The sequence below is a fragment of the Struthio camelus genome, chromosome 17, assembly GCF_040807025.1.
Source record: "Struthio camelus isolate bStrCam1 chromosome 17, bStrCam1.hap1, whole genome shotgun sequence".
NCBI lineage: Eukaryota > Metazoa > Chordata > Aves > Struthioniformes > Struthionidae > Struthio > Struthio camelus.
In genome coordinates this window covers 13,746,563-13,774,161 of record NC_090958.1, presented here as the reverse complement: position 1 = coordinate 13,774,161, position 27,599 = coordinate 13,746,563, and the positions used below count along the sequence as shown (strand labels likewise).

At 36.9% G+C, this 27,599-nt stretch overlaps 1 protein-coding gene across 7 annotated transcripts in view; it reads right to left on the bottom strand.

Annotated features, from left to right (window-relative positions):
- The window catches only part of LOC138061431 (uncharacterized), a 345,010-nt gene that overhangs the window by 213,608 nt on the left and 103,803 nt on the right, over window positions 1–27,599 (bottom strand). Inside the window, exon 7 of one of the 7 annotated variants that reach the window (XM_068911646.1) lies at window positions 26,610–26,680. The exons of the other annotated variants lie outside the window; for them this stretch is intronic. Within the exon in view, the coding sequence (XP_068767747.1) occupies window positions 26,610–26,680 (71 nt within the window). The remainder of the gene's footprint in view (window positions 1–26,609; window positions 26,681–27,599) is intronic. 7 annotated transcript variants of the gene reach the window in all.

The following is a 27,599-nucleotide window of genomic DNA, read 5'->3' as shown; positions in this document are numbered from 1 at the left end:
CTTTTTTTGGCCAGGAAAAAAAATGTTTGGTCCGAAAAAATAAAAATATCAGTGTTGGCCAAACCAACAATACTGACATACAAATTCAGAAGCCTTTACTTGGTCCTGACTAGTTCTCTGGCTCCATGACTCCTGAAGTAGAGGGTCTCTGGACTGATCACAAAATCTGGACCCAGACCCTCTGATGTTAGGGAAACTAGCACCGCTTAATTGAAGTCACTGATTTACATTAGTTCAGACCACCTGAGGATCTGGCCTCTAACATTACTATTTTGTATCACCTTCATGTTTTAAATCCTCTACTGATTTTAATTAATTTGCCCCCTGTTCAAAGTTTTTAAATAAGAACAGGAATAGGGACTTGCAGAAGAGGCAGATTTTTTCCTCTAAGCTCAAACAGCTTTAACAATTGTAGCTAAAGGGGAGTTCCAGGGCACTGATTAGTCTCAATATTTTTGTGTGTTCAGTTTTATTATCAGGACTCTGTAGTGGATTATGTTTCATATGGGTATTCTGATGCCTTATCTCAAGTGTGCCTTGAATTTTCGGTCTCTTCTCAGGAAACACAGCGGGGAAAAAAAGCTCGAAGTGAAAGGGCCAATCTGACAGAAACTCTCTTAGCAGAACTCCGTTTGAAATTACACAAAGAGAGAAAGGAGAGCACAACTGTCATCTGTGGAATAGCAGCACTGCTTCTTTATGGTGTATTATACAATCCATATTGCGCAGATGGTCTTCACTGCAGCGCTAACCTAGGCTCTCATTCAGGTACTCTCACATTTCTCTCCCATCCAAGCACAAAAACCTCTTAACTGAACACAGGGGGCATTTACTGTCTCATTAATCTGGGTGGTCTGGGGATACAAGCGAAAATCAAAGTGCTACTTTCATTCCAGATAGTAGCTTTGTGAGGCTTTCTCAGTGCCAGTGCTTATCATGTCCTTCCCTATAATTCAACATGTGTTCAGAAGGCCAAACAAATTATCCTGTAATCCAGTGGGAAAGGATCAAAGCTGATTCTTTCTGCCTTATTGCATTTGCTTCCAGAAGTCAGAGAGGATATATTTGTGCTAAGAGTACAGCACAAATGATCACACAATAACTGCAATACAGCTTTGCAGCAGGAATAATCACAGCAGAACTAAGCTAACCTGGATGTTGATTTATTTTTCAAGAAAGATTACTTCTGGCAGTAAAGAGTAGAGAGCCCTGCTTCTCACGTGGATTGCCAGAGCAACAGGAGCAGTCTTGAAAACTCCTTCCTGCATTCACAGTTCTTTTGTTTGGGTTTTAAACTGGACAGACTGCATAAGAAAACATCACTAATTCACATGTAGTGCAAACTTTCCACTGCAAAGTCAATATTTTGGTTCTTTTCATGAACTTAACCTCTAAGGCATCACTAATTAACAAAGCAAGACTTAGCAAAACCCTCCCATATACATTTTCATTCTCAGGATGACTACGGAACAGTTGCTGACACTCAGATTCCCTGGTGTAGCTAAACTAAATCATTAAAATATAGGCACATAGAATTATATTTTGTAAGTTCTTGGAATACAACATGCACATAACACTTCACAGGCAGATAGTAAAGAGCCACATTTTTAAATTCATGCTATTTTCTAAATTCTCTGTTATCTGTCTAAAACTTTTGCCACACAAATGCAAAACTGTAGTAACAGTAGCAGTATTGTAATGGTCCTGCTTCATGGCTGGGATACTGTTATGATAAATCTTATCCAAACAAGAAGAACTAAACTCTAAGAGGCTTAGATCTCTATCTGCCCAGCTGCTAAATTTCTTCCTTTTCACAGATCAGGGTTTGTGCAAATTCCAGAGTATAAAAGATTTAACTTCTAAGGCAGGAGAACCAAGTTAATTCTACAGCCATTCTCAAATGTTTCAGTTGATGAAAAAAGCTTTCTGTATGCTTCTTTCCACCTTCATAATATATATTTTCCTTTCAATTCAAACAGTCTTCAGCTGTGGTATAAAACAAGAAAATCAGCCCTCAGGATACTGCAAGCATTGTGAAGGTGTGATACGATTTTTAATTGCAAGAAACTTTTATTTGGAATATTTTCTCCCAATTGGAAAAAGTACCGCAAAAAAGGGAGATGCCTGTGGATGTCACCAATTACAGAACATTTATATTCTTATTTACAGGTAGCACAGATTGCACAGTCAAGTTTTGCTGGAGGTACTAGGGAAAAGTGAAATCCAACATTCACATCAATGTGAAGGGACAAAATAATCATGTGATTCTGAAGAAATGCAGATTCCCCTCGCCATTTCAGTCCTCTCGCCTTTTAATTTGCTAAAAAGGTAATTAGCCAAGACAATTATGAGACAAAAGAAACTTATTTTATGAATAATTGCATGCATTTCTAGTATGAGTAGACTTAGAATGGTTCACAAAAGTATTACAGTCATTCATCTCATGAGCTTGTTTCCTCACTATTCAGAATTTCTTTTCCCACTTAGTAGTCTCTGCTTTGCCAGACAAGATGAAGTGGAAATTTGTGCTCATACTTTGGGCTCTATAGCCCAACAGTTTTAGAAACCAGAGGTAATCATGCAAAACTACACACCACATTTTATTACACAAGATGTTTTTGTAAGTAGTAATACAGTTCAACATACACTGTATTAACTATGTATTACCTCTGCCATCTACTGCAATGGCAACTTCCCCTATCATTTAACCGGAAAATGCAACAAGAAAAAAGATACCTCCTTCAGAATTCATACCATTAGGAAAACAATCATCCGAGCAAAAAGTAAAGCTATTTGTTTGAATTTAATCTGGCTAATTATGAATATAGATGCGAGTAAAATCTCTACAATCATTTTACAAAGTACTTTATTATATTATTGAAGTGATACTGTAGCTTAATATTGCATGCTTTATGAAATAAATGCAAATCCCACAACAAGAAAGATTCAACATTTAATTTCATTTAATTTCAGGACTTAAACCAGAAGATTTCCTTATTCATTCAAGAAATTTTTAAACACATCGTAGCAATAAGATTAATTATTTCAAGAGTTCCACAGGTACCAAAATAAAACCTAAGTTAAACGTGTTAAGCTTATGCAACTATTTCCCTACTGCAAGGGGCATCTCATCTCAGTGCAGGGAAGTAATTCAGACTGATGGAAGGGAGGACAGCCCCACTTAATCTGCTGCATAAACAGTGCCCAATACATTGCTTAAAAGTGGCTCGACATGCCAATTTTGACACCTAAACATACAGACCTCTTCTCCTTCTGCAACCCCCATGACCACGCTTGTCTCAAAATCCCTGGCTAGGAGTAATTTTGGAACACTGTTACTCTGTTTTTCACACTGTCACTGTAATAAGCCCTTCTAAATAACTTCAGGTACCATCTCTTATTTAGCAAGAACACAAGAATGTAGCCAGCATGTTTCTGCAGGTTTTGGCCGTCTTACTTCCTTTGGTAGGACAATAAAACTGTAATCTATTATAATGGCAATCCAAAGACTGGCCATTGAAAAAGCTGTATTTCCACTAACATGTATAAATCTGAGACAATCAGCTGGGTGTTATCTACAGCTTCAAGCAACACAGCTACCATGTTAATTAAGTTCAAGGCCTGTGTTCAAGGCTTTTTCCTTGCTGCGTTTGCTCTTGTCTTTCTGTCTCCTTGAAACAAACAATTCTTTGGTTCGATGTTGCTATTAGATAACTAGCTCTCCAGTCAATGTCTTCAGTTACTAACTGGGGAAATTTGTTTTTCATCTGCTCTAACCTATCGTCTGCTTTAATTGTGCATATCATAAGCAAAGTGTAATATAGTATGATAAATTACTAGGGTGCAACAGCAAATCCCTGATACAATAATCTTTAATGCAGTTATCAGGAATACAGTCTTGGCATTAGAGAACGTAGAACTGAAATGTTCCTGTCTGTTCTAAACAAAAACGAGTAAGTAACCTATCCAGGGAATGCCAAAATATTGATGAGAGTATTTCCCCTTACTGATAAAGGGGAAAAATGAGCCACTTGAAAACTATGTATTGGAAAGAAAAAAAAAAAAAAACTAATAGATGAATGACCCAAAGGACTGAAACAGGTAGCTTTGATATAAACTGCTAGTGTTTAATTATAGAGGAAAGTTCTAAGGAGCCTTAAGCAAAGAAAACACAAAGGGAAAAAATGCAAAGGAAATTGGAACGACAGAAGGGCCAAGGCAGATTAGTCACTGATATATCTGGGAGGCAGCGTGTTAGTGTGGTGCTATGACAACAAAAAAAATAATATATGACATTTAGGCAGTGCCCTTCATTGACAGACCAAGGTGTTTTTCCAGGTGAAACACACTAGCAGCAAAACACTTAGATGCTTTTCAGCACTGATGTGAAAATGTCCCAATAGTAGATTTAAGTTCGCAACTATTAAAAAAATAGGCAAGCCATTATCATGGGAAATAAACAGAACCTTCTCCAGACAACTTCAAATTAGAATTAAAAATATACTAGGGAGAAGAGGCTTCTAGAAGTCAGTTGCAGTAACAACCCAGATCGGAGGTGATCAAAGCAAGGACCTAATGGACCTTTATGCAGTTATGCATGTAATACTGTAATGAAGTAATTTAATATAACAGCTTTCATGCTCCAGGTATCGCCTTAGGAATAGATGCAATATCTTTCATCCATATAAAATATAAACACAAGGCTCAGCCAGGCCACAGCATAACAAAGAGTACAAAAGAAGTTGAAACCATACAACATAACAAGCTCACTATCATTAGCAATTAACTACTATAACACATGCCTTGGAGCAGGAATTTAGACTCCAGGTACAACTCAACTGGCTTACTGATACCATCTGCAGTTTTATACTCCAGAATCCTTGATTTCACTTTAAAAAGGATTTTAATAAAATAATCACAAAGCTGGATTTGACAGCATACTTCTAATTATATATCCACAAAGGCTGGAGGCAAGGCTGAAATGAACAAAGCAGTTTATTTGCCAGATGCAAAACTACCTCCAGTGACGCATGTTATACTTCTACCAGTTGCAACATCATAAAGTCAAGATTGTTTTCAGTAATACTGTCCTCCTATTAATATAGCTATTCCAGTAGAATTTTGTAATAATAGGCAAAGGTAGATAGAAGTCTTCAGGTAACATAGATGTGTCAAAGCCCTCAGAAATATAAAACAAGTAATAGACCAAAAGAAATCTAATTGATTCTTCAGGTGGGAAAACCGCCTACTATTTGTGATTTATTTAAGACAATGAGCTATGTGCCATGAGCAAGGGCTGTCTGAGGATGCGATGAGACTGCGCAGGAAAGGGAGAGGACTCTTGGAGCGCTTCAAGTTTCCAGTAAGCCTAGCACTCCAGGCAGGATAGATGACACTTTCATTTAGCCTGCTTTATACACATCTATTTTTTCTGCAGATTTCACTTTGTACTTCGACTAAAGAACTCTGATAAATTCAAATTTGTGTTTGGGTAAAAAAGCAAATGACAAAGGTCACAAGAACAAAAAAATAATACATTTCAGTGAAACAAGCAAGAAAAGGTATTGATTCACATCTTTTAAGTTGGTCTGATCCCACTACTTGTCAAGACTAAATAGTCAAGGCAGGAATGACATTTAGGGAAATGGCCCTTTATTATGCTACCTTATTGCTCTTTTTTCTTTCTAGATTTATTGATTGTCCTCCAGGATCTACCAAATAAATGGAACAAATAACTTTCAAATCATTCATTACTCATGGACTGCTCCCTTAGACTATCTGCTATAGATTAGTCATATTGTCTGATAGATCACTCAGTGTCACAGAGCATTGTTTCTGCCGTTGTGCTGGATGCCTGGGACATTTGAAGTGGGAGGATAACAAACAGCTAACAGTTTTTGGAGAAACAGCATTCACTGCTAAGATTATGAAAGCCTTAGGGATTCACAATAATTTTGATGAATAAAACATATCACAGATATCAAATAGTGGGATTCTCTGAATCTCAGTAAATCAAACCTGACAGTCTAATTTCCACAAGTTACCTATTCCCATTTTCTGCTGTTCTGACAAGCAGTAAAGGTAAAATTAAATCCTTAGCAGAATAATCAGCATAAAACCCTATTAAGGCATGAATGGGACTTGATTCTGCTTAGAAGGATGAATTTCACTTATTTTAACACTACACATCATGCATGGCTTAGAGGTCTACAGCATTCCAATAAAGAATAGCCTCCTTTAGTTGAACTAGATCTAACTCCACAAAGAAAAATTCTGAATTTTTATGCCTTCGCAAGCTTCAAAGCATTTTGTTGCAGGCAGTCCCTGAGGAACAGACCACAAAGATTCTAATTCCAAACCAAAGATGTTTCTGGTCAAGATTTCATTTTATACTCATCTCTAAACAGATTCACTCCAAAGAGTCTCTGCTACTTCAGATTTGCCCATTAGAGAGATGAAACCCACTAATATAAGAGCTACAGCTGTTAATTCTTAACCATTGCCAAGATGACAGAGATACTCCTTTGCTGCTAGTGAAACAATCATATTGGCAGTATTTTATCAGACGGTTCAGATGCTTCAAGTTTGTTTCATTGCCTTTGGATTTTAAATGGATAGAGACTGCCCTTCTGCCAGCACTGTTAGATTATTTTAAGAATATTATCACCAGACGGTTTACACACAGGGCCTAGCTACTATGTTTCCTCTAGGTGCAGTCACCTAGCTAATGCTTCCTCTGTATATGATATTTAACTGAAAACTCAAAGCAGCCTAATATAACAAATGAATATGTATCTCCACTAATCCAAATATTGCACAGTCTGGTTTGGATTCATTCTAGAGCTGTGAGAGATCCAAGCAAATCAGTCACTTCCAGCTCCCTTTGCAGTCAACAAACAGAGGGATGCCCAGAGGGCAACCTAACCCACTGAAAGTTAGAACTGGTCTGGGCAGGGTATTATCTATTTTCTAGTAGAAATATCACAGAACTAACAATATTGCAATGTATTTTTGAGTAACAATTAACCTCTTTTCATTTAAAAACTTCATTGAAAAAACATGTGCTCCACTAAGTTCACAAAAAAAGATTGATGAAATGTGACATAAAATCTTAACTTTGTAGTGTTGATTCCAAAAAAACTTGCCTCTCAGTAGGAGGCTGAGACTGCGAAAAGATTGCTTTAATATACACATGGTTCCTAGCATCCTGCAAGAAATGAAATGTTTGCCGAGATTTGACACTTGATCATATCACACACTTTGTTCAAGTGACACTCCATATTTCAGTAACAAGAAGGGACTTGGGATCTGCTCAGGATGAGAATGTTTATTACACCACAGAGGCTCTCCCAGAAAATCAGAATATATCTGCCTCCTAACAATGGAGGATCCAGCCCACTCGTTATTATACTAATAAATTAATACCACTTTCACGTATTTTCTTTTTTCGAAAGTCATACCCCCTTGAAAGGTCATTGAGAACATTCAGCTGGATTTTACCAAAAACACTAGGTGGCGCTGTGTTCTGTCTTTTGCTGCACTGCTCATCCTCAATTTGCTAAAATCTGCCCAGGTTTCTCCAGTTTACACTCTCTTCCCAATCACTGCTTGAATGTTTGCAAAACAGATTCTTCAGCACCCCTCATTTATGCTTTTCTATCCATCTCTAAGCTATTTCTATCCATCGCAATGGCCAACGCTACTGAATTCAACAACATATTTATTTTTAAAATTATGTTTGCCTGCCTAAAAATACAGCTTTCCCCTCACTGGCATTTAGAACGGAAGAGAAAAAAATTGCACTGCTTATTGTTTAACATTACAACAAAGAAAGTACAAATACCTAGCTCTACATAAAGAATCACTGGCAGTCCTTATTTTACAGCTGAACAGGGAATGTTATTATAACACAAGATTGTAGAATTGTAAATCTACAATTTTACTTACTTGGTTTCACCCTTACCATACAGCTTATGCCTAAAAGCTTACACAATCCTTCCTGTCTTTGTTGTTGTTGTTTTTATTTTAATAGTCAAAACAAGAGGCCATAAGCAAAAAGATGAGGAATACATAATGTGTATTTACACACACAAATGAAGAGTACGAAGGAGTGTTTAATCAGAAGAGCTTTTAAACCATGAAACTATCTGCCCAAGTATGAAGCAAGCAGATTAGAAGGAGAAGCAGGTATCCCAATTTATAGCCCTATCTACTAGGGCCCTATCTACTTGACCACATACAAATTTAAGATAACAGAACATTTATAACCATATAACATTACTCTTTCTCTGTTCATGCCTCTGTCATCAAGCTGCTGGCTGATCTTAGGGAGGTCATTTCCCCTTTGTCTCTAGTTATCCCCGTACCCTCTTGTCCATTCAAATTATAAAACTGTATTTGGAATGACCTTTCCTTAAGTGTACATACAGCATGCAATACAACAAAGGCTGTAATAAAGACAAAGACTATCCCAACTCTTTTCATATTCTTAACAACTTCACATCCTCATCTCAACTCTAGAAAACAAACTGTTCACGTGTACCACTCCTAACTTGCCTCTGTCAGCATTTCCTGTAATTTTAAAATTTATCTGTGTAGTACCAGCCATGATTTCAACACTTCTAAGTCAGTTATTTTTAATATTAACAAGCTTCTGAAGCCAATATATATTGAAATCTGGGCATGACAGCTGAAGGAAATTAGCACAGTAAAGCACAGAATAATCATATATTTTGGTCATTTTTAGTCAGTCATGAAAGTTCATTCTGGATGTAAAGGACCGGGAAAATTTCATAATTGAAATTCAAAATTCAAATTTCATACTTCCTTAGAGCGACATGCTTACTGCTTCCACCGTACTGTTTGTTAACTCCTGAAAGGCCAGAAAATTCCACAGCATAGTGTAGTTGCAAAAAGTATCTTTGTTCTGCAGAAATAGGGAGGCAGATTAGATATAAAAATGAGTATAAAAATGAGTGAAATTTTTGAAATTTAATATTTGAAGGGCCTAGAGGTCAAAAGAGGCACCATACTTCAGAATTAACAGAATCTTTCTGTGCTCAATAACTCTATGCATTTGAAACTATGGAGAAATTAAAATCTATATTATTAATAAATCCTAATTAACCTACTGTTTAAAAATCAAGTGAAACCTGCAGTATTACATTTTAATTCATTGCCTACGTATAGGGGCATTTTTTGTCTTGAAGCAAATGATTGTTGTGTCTGCTATAGGTATTACAAATTATTTAGACCATATAGTAGCAACGAGTGAATGCCAAACTTGTGTAAATTTTGAAAATATCCAGCCACCTACTGACTCTCTACACAGGAATCAGAACTATAGGCATTCTTTCATGAAAGTCTTTGCACCCAGCATCCTCATTAACAGATTTACCAATTTTCCACTCCTCAACAGGAATATTTTTTTTGGCACTTCTCTCCCTTGTATAAATTATTCCTAATTAATTAAAATGAAATTCTTAAGATGTGTGAGTTCATTAACTCCTTTAATGAGAAAGAACATTTTGGATCTCATTATTAGACTGTCATCAGTATCTGTTAGACAGTTAAATTAATAAAGTGATTATATTCAAATAACTCAGGCATTTGCATTTTATTTTTAACATTACATGTCTCTCTTGCTTGCTCTGGGAACTGGGAAAATTTTGCTGGTCATATAAAAGTAGACTCTGAGTAGAGGGACTGTTATGCTGAGCTTTTGTAACAGAAATGATATTCCACACTCCACACAAGTTACAGAAGTCCTGCTACAGAAATGGCTATGGATAATTTGGGGGAAAATTCTGTCCAAACAGGTCAGAATACAAAGCCCCTTATGAAAGCGTTAAAAGAACTGGAATACTGCAGTATTTCATTTCAGAAGCAGTACTATCAACATGAAATATGCTCCCAAGCATTCCTGACAGATACACACTAAAACTGATGTGACCTACAAGTCCAGTGCTATATACCCTTGAGAAGTGACACAGCACAGACCAGTCTGGCCGGCTACTGAGGGCCTCTGAACCCAACAACCTCTCCCTGCGGGACAATCTCCCCATTCAGATTAGGAGAAACCTTCTCACAAGCAGAAACTTTTTCACGCTGAGGACAGTCAAGCATCAGGAGAAGCCCAGAGAGGTGCAGTCTCCATCCTTGGAGGTTTTCAAGACCAGAATGGATAAAGCCCTGAGCAACCTGGTCTCACCGCATAGCTGACCCTGCTTTGAGCAGGGGGTTAGACTGGGGCCTTCCTGAGACCCCTTCGAACCTAAATTACCATGTGACCCTATGACTGGTCTGTGTGTACCACCGCATGGTTCCAGACTTCCAAACCAGCTGGCTTCTCAACTATTGCATCCCATGTTGCCAGCCAACCCAATTGTGGAGCACAGACCCTTGAAATCCTGAGTAACAGGATAAATCTACACCTCTTGGAGTCTTGGCTTCAGCTACAGTTCGCAGGGGCTTCCTACCTTCTTGCTGTGGAAGCAGAAGTTGAGGTTTAATAATAGTCTTGACTTCCAGCTCTGATAGTCCATGGGATCTGTGCTTTCTAAACAGGTCACACAGTCGAGCTGCTCCAGAGCTACACATCTGAAAGCTGGGGCTCCCCAGCCAAACAGCAGGATGCCAAACAGTAACCTTGCTGTATTTATCAAAAATTCATCACAATAGATGTTTTCATGAAGTGTTTCAGTTTCGACAAATCAGCATTTTCCAACCAGCTCTAGCAGTAAATTACGCTGCCTGTCAGTTCCTCAGCTTTTACTAGCTGAAGTGAATTGATAGTTACATTTTTCCTGTGGATTTCTAATCCTTTTCCTTAGCAGTTCAAATGAGATCTGTAACACTGTTAACGTTTGCTTGTAAGGTTTCAATTATGATCTCTTGCAATCTGTTTTTAAGGATGCCACTCAGCTGCCATGCTCCTCATGACAACCTGCTGTCAGCTAAAAATATCATCTCATTTTTATGGGTATTTTCTTAGAAGATCGTACATTACTCTGAATGAAGTTCAACAGCAGTCCAATTGCATGCTGTAATTTGTTACCTCTGTCTCCTCCAGTCAAAGCCTGCTGTCAGTAGAGATGGTGTCTTGATCAACAGCCAGCCAACCTTCTCGTTAACAAAGTGTAAGTATTATTTACTTAAGACGTGTTGCCAGCAGAGCTCTTCAGATCCATTTCATGGACCTAGGAAAGGATAGGAAGTGTGGAAGAGTAGCCGGTGTGGACTGAATTTCTATTTCGGTTCACAGAAATTAATAAACACTCTCTATAAAACTACATAGAGGTTGCGAGGAATTACGTTCTTTTATACCTGTGGCCTTTGAACGTCATTCTGCGCTGAGCTGTCTGCAGGGCCTGGGGCTTTCAGCACTGTGTTCAACCAGCCGAGGGAGTTCAGCTTTGTGCTGAAAAGCCAAATATGAGGCAGGTACAGTAAGGTCTGCCTGCTCATAACTGCAGTCTTCTCAAACTGGGAATGGGACACGAGTGCCACGGATCCATGCCTTAAGACTGCAATAGTTCTGTTATCAGTCCAGAAAAGCTTTAAGGCACAAGTGTTAGACTGCAATGGAACCAAATTTGCCACTACTTAATGCTAAGTTGGCCCCGAAGTGTTCTGCTGGATTGATTTCAGTGTATTACATGCCTGGACACTTTAAATGTATTTAGAGGCCAGAAGAACTGTGGTCTAGGAGATACTGAGGCCTCAAGTAATGATTCAAGCAAGTGAGTACAGTATAGGAATCCCTTAAAAATAAAGTGTTTTCTCTTTTTTGTTAGAAAGTAAAAAATGTGAAAGAAAAGCAGGGAGAATGGACATTTTACCCTTGAAAGCATCAAAATAATATAGGATACAGCAATAATTTGCTAGCATTCTGCATATTCTGTATACAACTCACAGGCTGTGAAAAATATCCAGGGACTAAAAGCAGGAAATAAGGTGGAACCCTAGCTCCAAACCATGGAAAAGCCATGGGTGTTTTGTAATGACCTCAACATGTGTCTTTCAAAATGAACTTCCAGCTATGCAGTATCCCTGAAACACCTTCCTGGGACACAAATTCCGTCAAGGCACACAGAAGAGACGCACAATCTTAGTTTAAAAAGAGACGTGCTACCACTTTGAAAATCATAAATAAGCCAGGTGAAAAAAATGCTATAGGTTAAAAAATTAATTTAGAAATTGTCCTTAACCCCACAAGACAGATCTGATTTTTAATAACAGGTTTCTGCTTTATACATATCCCTGCAAGTCGAAATGTCAGAACCACAATTTCTACTCCCAAACATTCTTAGTAGATAATGCAAGAATTTTTTTTTTCCACTTTCTCACCACTGAAGAACAAAATCTTGACTCTTCTTCACTTTCTGATGTTTCCCAAGTCATGAACTTCACAACAATTAATAATATGAAAAAAAGTGAAAAAGACACATCCAAGTCCATCTCTTGCACAAACTAATTATTTTTAAAATTTCCTGATCTTTAAAGCCAAACAAGATAAACTCTTGCTTCTTAAAAGGCTTTTAGAATCACTGCAGCCACATGGAAAGAAACTAAATGATTGAGATTCATTGCTCAGTAGACAAATACAAAGAAGAAAGGAGAAGGATTTTTCCAATTTAAAATGGTTTTATGTCTCAGGCACTGGTGCCTACTAGGCAGACGGAGCTGAGGAGGGATTTAAAGCACTGCTAATTCAACTAAGACTGCTTCAGTTACAAAACTCAGATATTTACAAAGAGAAATTTAGCTGAAAAATAGAAGAACATCTCTACAACTGTTCAAATATTTATTCCACAGCTTCTCTCTTTCTTTGAGTGAGCTTCAGTTAGCTCACAGTTGAGTACCACAGCAGCTGCATTAAGATTCATCACAGAGATGAGATTCGAAAATAAGTTATGTGTGTCAGAGCTATCACCATTTTGAAGCGGTATTGGATACTTTGTATTGAAACAATCCTGTTCATCGTCATGAGGATACATAAACATCACAAGAGAGCTCTCCTTGGGTGGAGCGGTGGAGGAATGCCCACAGCGGACATGCCCACACATACCCCATCACTTGTCCAGCTTTCACAGGAAGCTGCTTCTGAACATCTGTCCTACCTTCGACTCGTGATTCATTTAAACATAGCAAAAAATTACATGCAATGTGAATGGCATGCTGACAACCTGAAAAGCCTATTACTGTTGCAGTTGTGAGAGAAGGAGGGACCAAGCAAGCAATTCATTCACATCAATGGCTGTGAACCCAGAAGAGCCAACAGGCATCCCTGTAGTTAACAGTTCTCAAAACATCTTTGGATCTAGTTGGATGATAGCTTAAGAAAGATGAAGTGCAAACAAAACTGCAGCTTCTCAGGTATCCTGAGTGGATATTCGGTGGAACTGAGGCAGAGTATGCCTCCAGAGTTGGGAATTAAAAGCCACAGCTAGGCAGGAAGGTTCTTGAGAAAAAAATGTGAACTAAGGGCAAAATGCCAATTTACCATTCTGAAGGACTTGGACTAATGTAACATTAACTCCAAGACAAGTGCACTTTAAACACTGTCCTGTTCTTCACAGTATAGTCATACAGCTGACCGCTAATTTGATTCAGATACTTATCAAATATACATGCGATCACTACATCGTATTCTAAACCAGAATACGTGCTTATCTTTGCACTGAAGCAAGCCTCATCGGTTCAATGACAGATCCACTTATCGACTGTAAGAAAGAAATGTTTGTGTGCTGGCCTATTTATTTCTCCTCTCACTAACCGATGCTATTTACATCTGTTATTCAATTATATACTGGAAACAGAACTAATGTTGTATGAAAAGCATTACATTTCAGTCATTCTGTAGGAAAAACACCAATAGCACATAGAAGACTGAGGCTTCCAAATACAGAAATGAGGTATGTTAACTGGTACTATTAAGCATACCAGAACTTTTTTCCTGGAAAGTATTGCAAAGATACCTGGAAAGACAGCTGGTAGCTTCCATACTAGCCTTCTGAGAAAGAGGAAGCCTATTTGTATTTAATAGCAAACCAGGGTTTTACAAATTACCTTAATTCTAAGTGAGAAGCCATTTGGGTTTTGTACACTGAATTAGTTACCTTTTTATTGAAGATCTGTTAAAGTCTAATGATATATTCTTCTTTAATTACCAGATGATGAATATTAAGGATAAGCTGAAATTCTCCAACTAGCAAAAATTATGGCCTCAGAAACCTTTCCTGATTTAAAATAATGTTATATTTCACAAAGTTTTTAATGGGTAGCTTTAATTTATTGCTTAATTTATCGCTGCACTTCTTCAATTTAAAATGCTATTTCTTGTTTCACCTCCGATATACAATATACTCTTATCTTCCTATATGGAGCAGCTGGCTTCATATTAGAGTTCTAACAAATCTTACATACTGTTACCTACCAAATTATATTCATGCATACCATCTGGACACGCTAGTTCCTTTTCAGTAGGTGAGACTGATCTAAGCTTTCACTTCAGTTTTAAAGCATCAGAGATAATTATTTCAAATCTATTTTTCAAAACAAAGACAGTATGGAAAAGCGGAAATGTTTCAATCTTGACTAAAAATTCGTGTTCTTTAAATGGTAAAGTCAGTGAAAAATCAGGGTTATCAAACCACTTGTATCAGAATATTTTTCTAATATCAGTGAAGAGCTACTGGCTCAAGTTCAAATATAAAAGCAGTGAACGCAACTCCCTTCGAAAGGGCAGGCACTTCCAGAAATTTTTTTCTGAAAAGCATCAAGATAGCTTTTTTGGTATTTCTGAAATGAAATATTAACAAAACATCAAAATGCAATGCTTTCACATTTTCACATATCCATCCCATTTTTCTAGCAAAAACTATTCAAAAACTTTAGCCTAAATCCTTGGTAATTTTTAATTTGCCCTATAATCACCATTTATCATAATAAGTATTTTTCAGCTTTTTCATCAATTCCAATCTGAACTGAAGTTCTGATAAGCATGATCTCTTTATGCATAAAAAGATACATTAAACTAAGTCAGTAATAATATATGGATTTTTTAAAAGTCACTCACTAATCACAGGAAAAAAAAAACCCATAAAGGCGTCTCCTCTTATTTCCACCAACAGTCCAGTTTAATTACTATTAAATAAACAATACTGTTGGGCTTGTCCAGCAAAGTCAGGTTAAGACACTGGGTTTGTTTCCCTGCACTAAATTCCATAGGATAACTAAGTGAGCTCTAGAAGTCCACAGAAGCTTGAATTCAGAACATAGGAGACTTTGAAACTTTTAATACAATCGGCTTCTAGATTCTAAAATATTTTATTTTAACGAAGCTGTCCAGAAAATTAGGAGGAACTATTTTACCAGTTCTGCAGTTTCTGGTTCCCCTTCAGGAAAGCACGTAAACATGTACTTAAGAGCCTACGATACCCAGAGGGAAATCTCTCCAATCCTCATTACCCTAGTATCTGAGTAACTCAGAGTTACTATTGCATTTACGACAGAACAGAACAGTAAGGCAGTCCTACTACTTTTTTTTCATGAATTGAGTGCCTAGGCACAGCAAGACTGACCACAATATTTTTAAGAGTTCTTAGGAGTGCACATTTCAGTAAGTGAATTTGTGATAACTAAATTATTCTTCAAAACAGTCCGATTTGTTCAAGGTCACATACAAATATTGTGACAGAATAAGGAAATGTATCTCCATGAGCCTCAGGCTAATGCCTTTACCTCTGGACCAAGCTTTTTTCCATAATAAATGTCTACAGAATGTAAGCATGTATTTGCTGAGCAAAGAATCTACTACTGAATCAAAATCAAAATCCAGATTCCTGGAAAACTAGGTCAACTGCTTAATTTTCATTATTTTGTAGTATGTAGTGCCAACACCACTGATAAATCAAATAAAATGTTCCCAAGGCAAACAGAAAGCTGACGCTGCACAATGAGCAGCTAATTTTCTTTCCTTAGCGCCACCACGTACTGTTACAACACTTGCACTGTATCACAACGTCATCTTATAAAGCACCTAAAGAAGAAGTCATGAGGTCAATGCAAAGAACATAAATCATGACATGATTAAGGATGTTAGGGAGACACTTCAAAACCATATGCTATACGAGTGCTTGCAAGAAAGATGGAACTTTCAGAAGCAAAACTTGGGCATTCACTTCCGCAAAGCTGGCATTGGTTGAGGTGAGTGATCGAAACTAATTTCATTTGTATATGCAGGCCTTTCATAATTACGGAAACGTATATACTGAAATAAACTTATTTCACGCATTTCAAAGAGCATTTACTTACTCAACACTAAATCCATTCCTGGTGTTATAGAAACCTTCAGGGATTTCTGAAGTTCTTTTGTGGAGGAAATTATTCAAAAAAGGTAGATGATTTGCAAAGACAACAACCAATTCAGCTCAGAATCTGACAGTTTGCAAATGTTACCATTATGCATACTGCGCAAGTATACAAGGCTGATATACCACTAAAAAATTAACCACTATCTGAATAAACAAGGACTGCGACAAACAGAGGGAATTTAAACAGGTGCACCTGCTGTATGCAGTCCCCAGGCCTGATAAGTCTGTCAGTTCTGTATAAAAATTTTAAAAAACAATTTTTCACTGTGCTATATTAGCAAGAAAGGACATTGCACAAAATCCAGACAAAATGTCACTTTTGGAACTTGTTCAATAGTTCACTTCCTGAGAAGAGAATGTTCATGCATCTCCCTTTTTTTCTGCTAGGATTTCAAAATAGTATATTTTCAATTATATCGAAAGGCTTGCAATACAAAGATACAAAGGCTTGCAATTTTTTTATTCAAAATAATTGAGGTGATTCAGTTCAGTTACCATTTTTCACTTGTACATGTTAGTTACCTACTAACAGGAAAATGCAGATTAACTTTCACGGGAAATTTTGCAGCTAATAAAAACTTCAGGTCACAAAGTGATCTTTGCCTTTATTCTGTGAGTCCTTTTGCTGAAACAACTCGGCTATCCCTAATCATTTGATCTCTTCCTTCAGATTCTTTCCTCGTTATAGTTAGCTCATTGTGTGTAGGAAGTTATCAATGTAGGAGACAACTAGCATATCCTACCTTTTACACTGGCTTAAAACAAAAGGAAAATTTGGTCAACAGAGCATCTACACAAACTAAGGCATAGTAACAAATCCCACTAACACTTTGGAGAGATCCAAAACAACTATCTCTCAAAGAGCTTAGAAGGATTATAAATAGGCATTTCAGCAGCCAGGAGAATTAACACTGAATGAAAGGAAGAAGCCTTTTGGAGTGTGAACTCTATTCCAGAAATGCAAAGTGAAGAGTTAAATGACTGTGAATAGAACATAGAGATTACTTTGCATAACAGGAAACAGTCAACAATTACATATCTGCATTATAAGCCATTAACTGGGTCACAGTCTTGTAGGTTCAGAAAGATGTTAATGGAACAGCTGCCAGATAACAGGATGGCTGCAAAAATAAGTATTTTGCCATTTGTTATGCTGATGTTTCTGTGTGCATCTGTCTCTGCAGATCAGCGTGATCCAAAGACCATCAAAGCTCAACAGTTATCTTCTCAATGACTTCTGTAGCCTTTGGTGCAGGCGCTAGACAAATTCAAATCAAAACTGGTAACCTCTAGATACACATTGCAAAATCCTGTCAAAATAGATTTAACTAGGCTTAATAACTTGAATTTCTCCTTAACGTGTTAGATAAGTTGTGCTGTTACATAGGTCACTGTGGTGGCTTAACACTGTGGTCTTAAAGTAGCTCTCCTCTGCTTAATGCGATGCCGTAATCCTTTACTAAGAACATTGTCACAGCTATATGTCAAACATATAATGGTTATACATCCTTAGACAAAGTGTTTTCTAATGTTAGATTTGGCAAAAAGCAGTTTTTAGAGCTTAAGTAAATAGATTCAGTCATATATTTCAGCAATGAATTCTTGGTATCTGGCTTTGTGTAAAAATGTTTTCAATTTATTTTGACTTTCTTCAAAAATTCATCTGAGCTTATTATTCAGTGTGGAAGGGGTAAATGAAAGAGCACTTTAGATGTCTTATGGACTATTAAATATCAAGGAATAATGCTGTACAGACAGCACCACCCACATCATCAGTATCTTTGCACTGCAATTTTTTAACCCTACAATATCGTCTGTCCAATTTCAATATCTTAACTCCATATTTTAACCTGACAACACTTTTCCTACACCTAGTACTGCATTACCTACCACCTACTGCTGTACCCTATGTTATTATTTTGTTATTAATTTGTTATTATCATCTCTGATGGAACAAGTAATGTTGTAGGCCAAGAATGGGCAATACAATGTAAATACCAGGTAACAAGATACTGCCTTCTAGATGTGATATGCACCATCTATTAATACCGTGCATACTTTTTTCTAAACAGACAAGTATTCTGACAACCATGAGCAGTGTACAAGGATCCTATTTTCTTGCTTGCAGAAGCCCTCTACAGGGAATGACGATATAGGGGTATCAGCTGTACAAGAAAACGTAAGACAAGTGAGAATATATTGCTGATTGCCTTCTGTGCATAAGCAAGTGGATGAAAAATGCAGTAACACAGAAAAAAAGACACTGTAAAAATAAAAACCAGGACAGTATTGAGGACATCATTAGTATCCATGTATTATTCTTTCAGAGTGAAAAATAAGATCCTGTTAAATGTTACTACACAAACTGTCCTCTAAATTACGTTGCGAGTGCCTCAGTTTGCATGCTTTGCAATTGGGGTTCCCCAGCCACCACTAAACCACCTAGCTGTCACAACTTCCTCTGCGTGAAGGCCATCCCTGTTCTATCCCTTTCTTCTCCCTGACTTTCTCCAGTTCTTCAACTATAAAGACTTGTAATTCTGTGGAGACAAACACAGCACTTTCATCAACATCATACTTTTCTCTCTCACCAGCAATGTTCATGTCTACATTAATCCCAAAAGATAGCCGCTTTTCTTTCATTTTTCTCTGTAGACTAATACCAGAAGTGCAAGAAATCATGGTTAGTATCACTGATGGTTCTGCATTTCCTTTTGTACTAATCAAAGCTCTGCTAAGTTCATATTCATATTTATAGCTTAAATTGTAACATCAGAAAAAAAATGCTTAAGGTTTCATTAAAAAAGAAAAAAAAAAACAGCTGTAGTTAAGACCTGAAGTAATTCCTAGCCAATACTATTCTGAGCTCAAGTGAGGTTTATTGAACTGATCAGCAGAGCATTTCAAGGTTTCCTAGTTCTAATCAGACTTTCCTGACAGTATTTTGTAAATATATCACATTTTTTCTTTGTTGCTAAAGCAGAACCCTTCAGCAGCTATTGGAGTCTCTTTTTTGTTTGTTTGCTTTCTTATCTGAAAATCCCCGACACTCTCCTCTGAGATTACATATACACTTCAGCTGAAATAAAGTACACATATGAGTAATTATACATACACCTAGAAATTTTAGTAAGCATAAAATAAGCTATTCATATACTTCATAACAAATTTTCATGTTAGTGCAGTTTTCTTTAGATTGTATTACATCCTGCCCTCTGCAAGTAGTATGCACACATGCACACATAAACACCTGTAAGAACGCTTGCACTAAGTATACATACAACAGGAGCATTCTGTAGATGTTATTCAAAGTAGAGCAACTTCTATTTTAACCAACAGAATGTTATTAGCAAAAAGACACTTTCTAAATTTTGTTAAAATTGCTTGTTAGTAATATAATGCTTTGCTAAACTTCATAAAAGCTTTAAAACATAACTTTCTATTCAATTCTATCAGATTTCCCTGGAGAGGGGATCTGTAGGGTTTTGCTGTTGTTTTAGGAACTTATAATAGATTATACGGTCCAAACAATGAAGGGTCAGCTCCCAATTGTTGACTTCTGTTTTTTATTTGGTCACCTTCCTTCCACTGGAATTAAAAGAAACACTCTACCAAAACATACTTGTCATGGCTTCAGAAGAGGTGGCCATGCTAACATATGTTCACTATACTAAATTTCCCAGTTGGTAAAATGGCTAGCGAGCTTCTTACTTCCACATTTCACAGAATAGAACAATTGCATCTTCCAGATTAAAAGGCTGCTAACACTAATAGCATGCACTGAAATGGTATATTTTAACAGATCCAAATGTCTACATGCAAATTAAGAGTCCTTGAAAGCCACAAAAAGTTAATGCTTTAAAAATAACTATCGACATTAGGAAATGCTTACATAATAAGAGAGATTTATACAGATGGATTAGGATTTTAAACATTTCCAAAGAGATCATTTGCTTTCTATGTTAAAAAGCTATTATAAAGGAAATTAACTGAGAAGTGTTAAAAATGCTAAATCTGAAAAGCAAAGCAAGATAAAGAATGCAAATCAGCATGAAGTTAACAGGGAATGGCTGTGTAGTTTGACAGAGGAAGTGGTTATCTTTCTTCTGACATGGCATGCTGAAATAGCTCAGTGAAAAGACCAGAAAGCGCTGGGGTTAGAGCAAGGGAAGAAGACAAGCACTCTCCCTGAAGAGAGAGAAAGCAAAACAGCCTTTTTCAACAGCACACAACACTGTGAAGTTACTGTCTGAGCCAGGATGCAAGCTAAGTTTATAGAGTCAGACTTTCTCATTGGAGCAAATATCCTGTAGCTGCATCACAACTGCGGATAAAGTAACCTTTATTATCCTTTGTTTCCCTTCGCGGTTCTCAGAGTAGCACCTCCAATAACGCACACATTTGCCTGCTTTAATTCCTTTTTTTGATCTGATACAATGACTTACACAAGCAGCAAAAGCTGCAAAGAGCTAAGAACTCAAACTGCAGCAGGAAACCCATGGAAAAGAGAGGACTCTTTTAAAAAAAAAAAAAAAAAAAAAAAAAAAAAAAAAAGAAGCAGTGGTAGTGCTGTTGTAGCAATGACACTCTAAGGATGCAGCCAAGGCAAAATTTGTATGTAGAGGTAATACTTTTTCTGAGGCCAACCAGTATTTTTCAAACAACAAAAAAAATACTTTAGGTACATAAGCCCTTCTTCATTTTTGAACAGACAGCAGCATACTTTCAAGCTAAATACACGCTGAGAACAATTGCTTGAAGTTTAATAGAATATGTTTGATAATTTCCAACAGGAAGAGTTGCAGTGAGACAGAGATGTTGGGAGGATGAGGAGAAATGCTTATCTCCCATCTGAGAGAGAAAAGCAAGCCTGTTATCTCACACTTGAAAGGGTGGGGAAAAACTTATAGCCTGTAGAATGTGCAGGCTTACACAGGGAAAGGAGATCATAATGTACCATAAAGTCAATAATTCTGTTGAGTCTATGGGTTTCAGTATTCAGTAGTTACAAATTTTAGTTCCCAGGCATTCCTTTGAAAGGTGTTTTGTAGGTCTCCATTAGAGACTACAACAGACAACACAGATGGGATAACTATTTTGTGAGAAATGTTCTTCCAGTGCTGTCTACATATTTTTGTTCTTTTTCAATTGCCTGTGTGAATTCATTTCGCTTTACTGCTCTGTGGGTTTTCTACATACTGTATTTTGTAGTTTATCTTTTTTATGGTGGCAATAGTACCTAGGAAAGCAGCACTGGTACAAAAACATTACAAAGATGGTTTGACAGAGGGGCGATGATAATACTGGAATTTGTGACAAAAATCAAAAAGGAAGAAAAGATTCCCAACAATAAAGGGTATCATTTCTCTTTGGTATGGCATCAGCCTGGTGGCAGATATTTGAATCTTTTCACCCAAGTGCCTAACAACAAGCCATCTTGGTATCAATAGCTGGACCCATACTGCAGTCACATGCAGCCAAAACAGCAGTTTCATTGCCTAGGCTCAGGTCTTAAACAGTGAAAGCCAAAAAGAGCTAAATATTTAGCTCTTTAAAAAATTGGCCAAAAGAGCTAAATATGATATTTATAATACTACTGCTAAGCAACCAAAATCTGTCTGCTCTATGACAGATCAAAATCTGTCTGCTCTATACTTGGAAAATAGACCAAAAACCTCATGAAAGTATCATTATAAATCTACCAATCCCTCAAAATAAAATGAAGGAGAGAGACAGAACAATGTGCTGCTTCGTTAAGAATCATCTCTTTGAAAACTGTGCTCTAAAGAGGTAGGACAAGAAGCTAAAGAAGAAAAATCAGTAGTCTGGGAAATATATTGCCATTAGAGATGTAACTTTTCCAAGGAGTTCAGATCCAGATTCTAACTCTGGGGCAAATATTTTGTTATATATCATTCTCTCACTTGGTGACATCAGGGCTACTGTGAGATTGTGTGTGTTATGGGACTTCATTCCTTCTCACTGTGATGTTATCATTATGTCAGTAGTCATATGCAGAGAATGGCCACTGGGAAACAGTTGCTTCCTTATCTTCTGCAGTAAAAAATAGGTGGGGACAGGCAACAGGGCAACCATTCAGGACATAAGTTATTGTAAACTCTTAAAGATAAATTGTCTCTCCTGCTCTCTGTCTTTAGCTAACGTTGTTCTCACTAACGCTTTTAACGCTTCAGGGTCCAAATTCAGTCAATGATATGCTTCATGAGATTTTCAAAACAGTGGTCTATACCCAAAATAGAGCCATAAGAGAGATGGAAAAATTGCAAAGAATTGTGCTATTTGCCAGTAAATGGAGAAATTAGTATAATAGGGACAGAGAGGCAAGACTGGGCAAGTTCTATGGCAAATTTTCCTTCTAAGGGTCTCAGGTAGTATAGGAAGAAAAATAAAAAGAACAAAAAAATCCTGAACTTTCAGGGTAATAGCTAAAAAAAAAAAAATAAAAGAGGAAAGAAAAAAAAAGAAAATTACAGTCTGTCAAGTATTCAGGGAAGCTGGGAACAGCAATAATGAAGAACACACATGAGGAACTGCATACTCCATGCTGTACAGTTTCCTTACGCTAGAGCTGCAACGTGGTCCTTTTCCCTATCCCTCATTCTGTGACAGACTGCTGAAGATGCTTGTAGAGAAAAAGCACTGGTTTTCAACAGAGCTTTATGCTGCATCTCAGAGCAGTTGCCATACTGCTCTTTTGTCAGGAAATGTAGACTCAGTTAAGGCTAAAGTCCTATCAGACTTATTCCCTGCTGGCTAAGTCTCTTGATAGCCCCTAACGTTTTTCTTTCTGTAAGCTCAAATGACAGGGGAGATCTCTGAAGAGAAGCATAAGATCTCCTCTGAAAAATTATATATCTGTTTAGAGGGTTACTCCTTGCTGAGTCTCTGCTTCACCAATTTACCTGTTTCAGTTGTTCAGAGAAATTAATCTTTTTAGAATTTTATTTTAGAATTGAACACAATAGTTTTCTATCAGTGTGCGGGTACTTAACTTGGATTATAGCATGGTTTTATAGTAGTTGTAATTGTTCAGAACAACGTTTGGTAAGACGCTAACTATAATTAGACGGCTCTTACAGGCAATAACTGCATATAACTGTCTGCACAGGATGTTCAGCCCAACTGCGTCCTCATTTCAAACAGGTCCTCTTTTATAAGAGCAACTCGCAAATTTTCTAGCTTATAACCATATTAGCAAAGAGTAAGCAATTACCCAGACCATGTATAACTAGTATAAAGTCATATAAAGCCAAGTTGAGAAAATACAGAGCTAATTTTAACAAGATATGGAAGCCTTGTATCAAGTTATGACTTTTTAAAACATGAACCAATTATTAAGATAAAAGTGTTTGTCCTAGAGGCTTCTGGGTGAAAAGAAGAATGCAAAACATTACAACACCAAAGCTTCAATAGGTTCAAAGTTCTTAGCTATTCCCTACACCAGACTTCTTTATATTAGACTATGAACATGGCAACTCTTGCTTTGATTGCTTTAAATATAATAAAAAGAATAATTAGCACTTAGAGATTTTCAGTAATTCTCATTTCAGTGTAATTAGATGTAGTGATTAGAATCTTTTCTATTGCATTGCAGTGCTGCCTTAACATCCAAGAACAACGATACAAGTTATTTACATAATTATCTTCAGTTAAAGCAGGAGCACAACTTAACACAAGAGTTGCTATTGTTTCCAATAAAGCTTCTACACAGCTTCTACCAAACCTCTGCAGTGTTGTGCCATGAATGTGTAAACAGTTTGTGAAACTTCATTATTTGTAGCACTTACTCTATTAAACAGACAACCTTTTCAAACAACTTGCTCATTGACACTTTCAATTCACAAATTATTCCTAACGGAAAGATTCCCTTTTTACCCCAAGCAGTTCTTCAGATATTAACTACTTCTGGACTGCCTGCCTCACCTGTCAAGTTTCAAGCACAGACAGGATAGGGTAGGCTAGGGTTTTGACCATTTCTTGAATTGGGAAGTGGATTTCTGCTACATGTTGATGTAGCATTAACAGTATGAGTTAGTAAGAATTCTCCTATGAACCTCACTAAAAAAATTTGTTACAAAGTTCTCATTTATCAACATTTATGAACATTTAGCTTCCAATTTCCTGGACCATTAATCCAAGTTTTCTTAATAAGCTGTGCCAAAAATGTTACTAGGAAAAAGTAATTTATGGAATGATTTTTGCTTACTAACTTTTTTAGAACAGAAATAATGTCAGCACATGAATTATATGCCAGTAAAGCAATATACTTGAATAAGTTTCTAGTCATATACTGGAAGAAAACAATTTCAGCTTAAAGAAATATGGACGAGTTCTTTGCTCTTTGACTCTCAGTGAGCATAGCTAAATGACAATGATGTTCTTGATCAAGGTCTAAATTATGTTTTGATTTCTGTGCTCTGTATCTTCTGTCCTGGGACTGCACGATAAGAAAGCATACACTGTTTCTCAGAGATGTTTCTTTCTAACCTCTTGATAGTACTGATGCTAATTTGTTTAGAAATTGATCACCATCTGACTTGTTTAGGATTGCCGTAGATTATAATACCTGTTTCACCCTGACAGCTAATAAAAAGCAACAAAATCCCTAATTAAGTCATAGTTGAGGTTCTGCTACCTGGAGAGCTTGGAGCAAAACTGTATTAAAATTTTTTTTTAACATTTTAAGTGTATGCTGAGACCTCTGATGGGACCTACGTTGCCCTTTCAATCTGTAGTCGCAGAGCTAATACAGCAAGAAGAAATTTGCCTGGATCTCTGCTGCAGGCTCTTTTGTGATCTTTAGCAAGTAGCCCAATTTCTGTGCATCTGCTGCTCTTCTGTAAAATAGGAGTAATAGTATTTCTTTCTTTCTCATGCTGTCTGTCATCAACTTTTAGTTTTATAATTTCTCAATACTTGTACTTACTGAAGTCCCAGTTCCTGGTGGCGGGGGGAGAGAGGGAATAGTTTGATGCTTGATGCGTGGTCTGATATTTCAAAACCAGAAAGCACAGCAAGAATCGGACTGGGAGGTCAAGGAAGGTGGTGGAAGTCTTAAACTGAGACAGTCATATGATCAGAGACTGGCACGCTTTGCCACTTTCATGTCTCTACTCTCTGGTGACTACAGTTTTTCAGATGCATCGGAGACAGCAATAAGTTCACACTGTCGGTACTACTATTGCAATGGTGCTAATAACATCCAAGCCAAATAATGTAAAGCTGAATATTTACCAAGATTCCTGGATATACTCTGTAGCATGTACTACTGCATTCTTGGCAGTTCCTAAGTCAGTCAGTTTTAAAGACAGCTCAGTTTTACAAGCTGTGATTATCATCTCTAAATTATTTGGGGCAGGAACTGTTTGCTGCTGTATTTCATAAAGTACAGACAGACATGGCCCTATTCTTAGTTTATATACCTAGTTTATATTAGATAGAAATAATTTAGGTGCAAATAATTTTTGGACTCTAACGCAGCTTTTCCAATTCACCTTTTTTGATTCATAAATGCATCAAATTAAATAGATGTGTTAGGTGCAACGTGCATAGCAAAAAGAATTCATCTTTCCCTCTTTCTCCCATTCACCCGATGAATTAGTATTAGATGTCTAAGATGGTATCTAATTTCTATCCTCAAGTCATTTTCAAGAACAGGCTCCATTTTCAGTTCGAACAAGACCTCCAACATGTATTGTGTCAATCAATCCTCTGCAGAGAAAATATATCAGGGGATGACCACATTTGTCTGAAGTTTCCTCAAACACACAAACCCAATTAAGGAAAGCATCCTTTATCCAGAAGAGCAATTATGTACATCCTTATGTCCCCATAATAGCAATGGGATTTTAAAATTGAGTTTAAATTTCAGGGATTTTTTGAACCCAGCCCTCTACTTTTGCTAGTACAACATTCTACCTATGGAGATAGACTTATAATCTTTAAAAAAGAAACCACATTTATACAGCTACACAATGGAATTTGTTCTAATACACAGTTGTGCCAGTGTAGAAGAGCATTCAAAAGCCATTTTAAGAGGCATTCCATACTCAGTGCCTCATCAGCAAGAAGGAAGAACAAAGTAAAAGACTGAATCTTCCTTAAGAACTTTTGCAAGAGGACTCAGTTTCAACGAAAGCCAAGTCTAACAGTGAAAATGGAGGCTAGTGTTGGAACACCTCCAAATACTTAAAACAAAACTAAGCAGCCTACCTGGTAACTGCAGCTACATGATCTGGGACACAGGAGAAGGATTTCTTGCTGTGACATGTTTTTAATAAAACCTGAAAAATAATGTCAGTGGGAATATATTGTATTAAAAAGATGGGAAAAAAAATCTCTAGCAGCCACTTCCAAATTGTTTTAGCCTTTACTAACTAACAACAGCTGATGATTCTAATAACTTCTACACCACTTTCTCCACTTATTTCCCATGTATGGTGTATGAAAAACTGATGAAAAATAACAGGCTAAATAACAAGTGAAATGCTGTACTTAGCAAACTGTCACCTTCCATTTATGGTTCAGGAAGGTCACAGTGAATATATTCAGGTAAAGAAATTCATGATAAATCTCTACTCTCTTTCATAATTTGTTGAGCTCATTGCACGTGATGTAACTCTTATCCTAATTTGCCCTGAGTTTAAGAAAAGTTCCTTTATATTTTACATTATTCAGGATATTCCACAAAAGGCTGACTGTTCAATCCCACTCTTCAGGCAATATTTGTTCAATTTTTAATAACAATAATTTATTCACTGAGTTTCTGTACTTTTCTACACATCTATTGCTTATGTGCAGATTTCCAATTTCTCAGGTATTTGAAAGCGTACACTAATTTTTGTACAATAGGTTTTTCAAAGCATGAGTGATTCAAAGCAGGTGTTTACAAGTTACTGGTATTCACACAGTTAATCATAAATCACATTTACTTTCAGATAGATCACATCAATGAGCCAATCAACATGATACTAAGTTTTAATATCATATTTTTAAAGATTTAACAGTAATCTAATTAGAATAATTGCTCAAGCCTACTGTGCTTTTGGCAAACGTATACCAGCCTCAAAAACCACAAGCCTGGTCCCTCATAAGGATACCTCTATATACTTAGCTCAGAGTAGGAAGGAGACTAGACATAAAAACGTACGGATAAGGATAAGTGAGCCTGCTAGCCTTTTGCCAGCAGGAACGAGCTGGTTC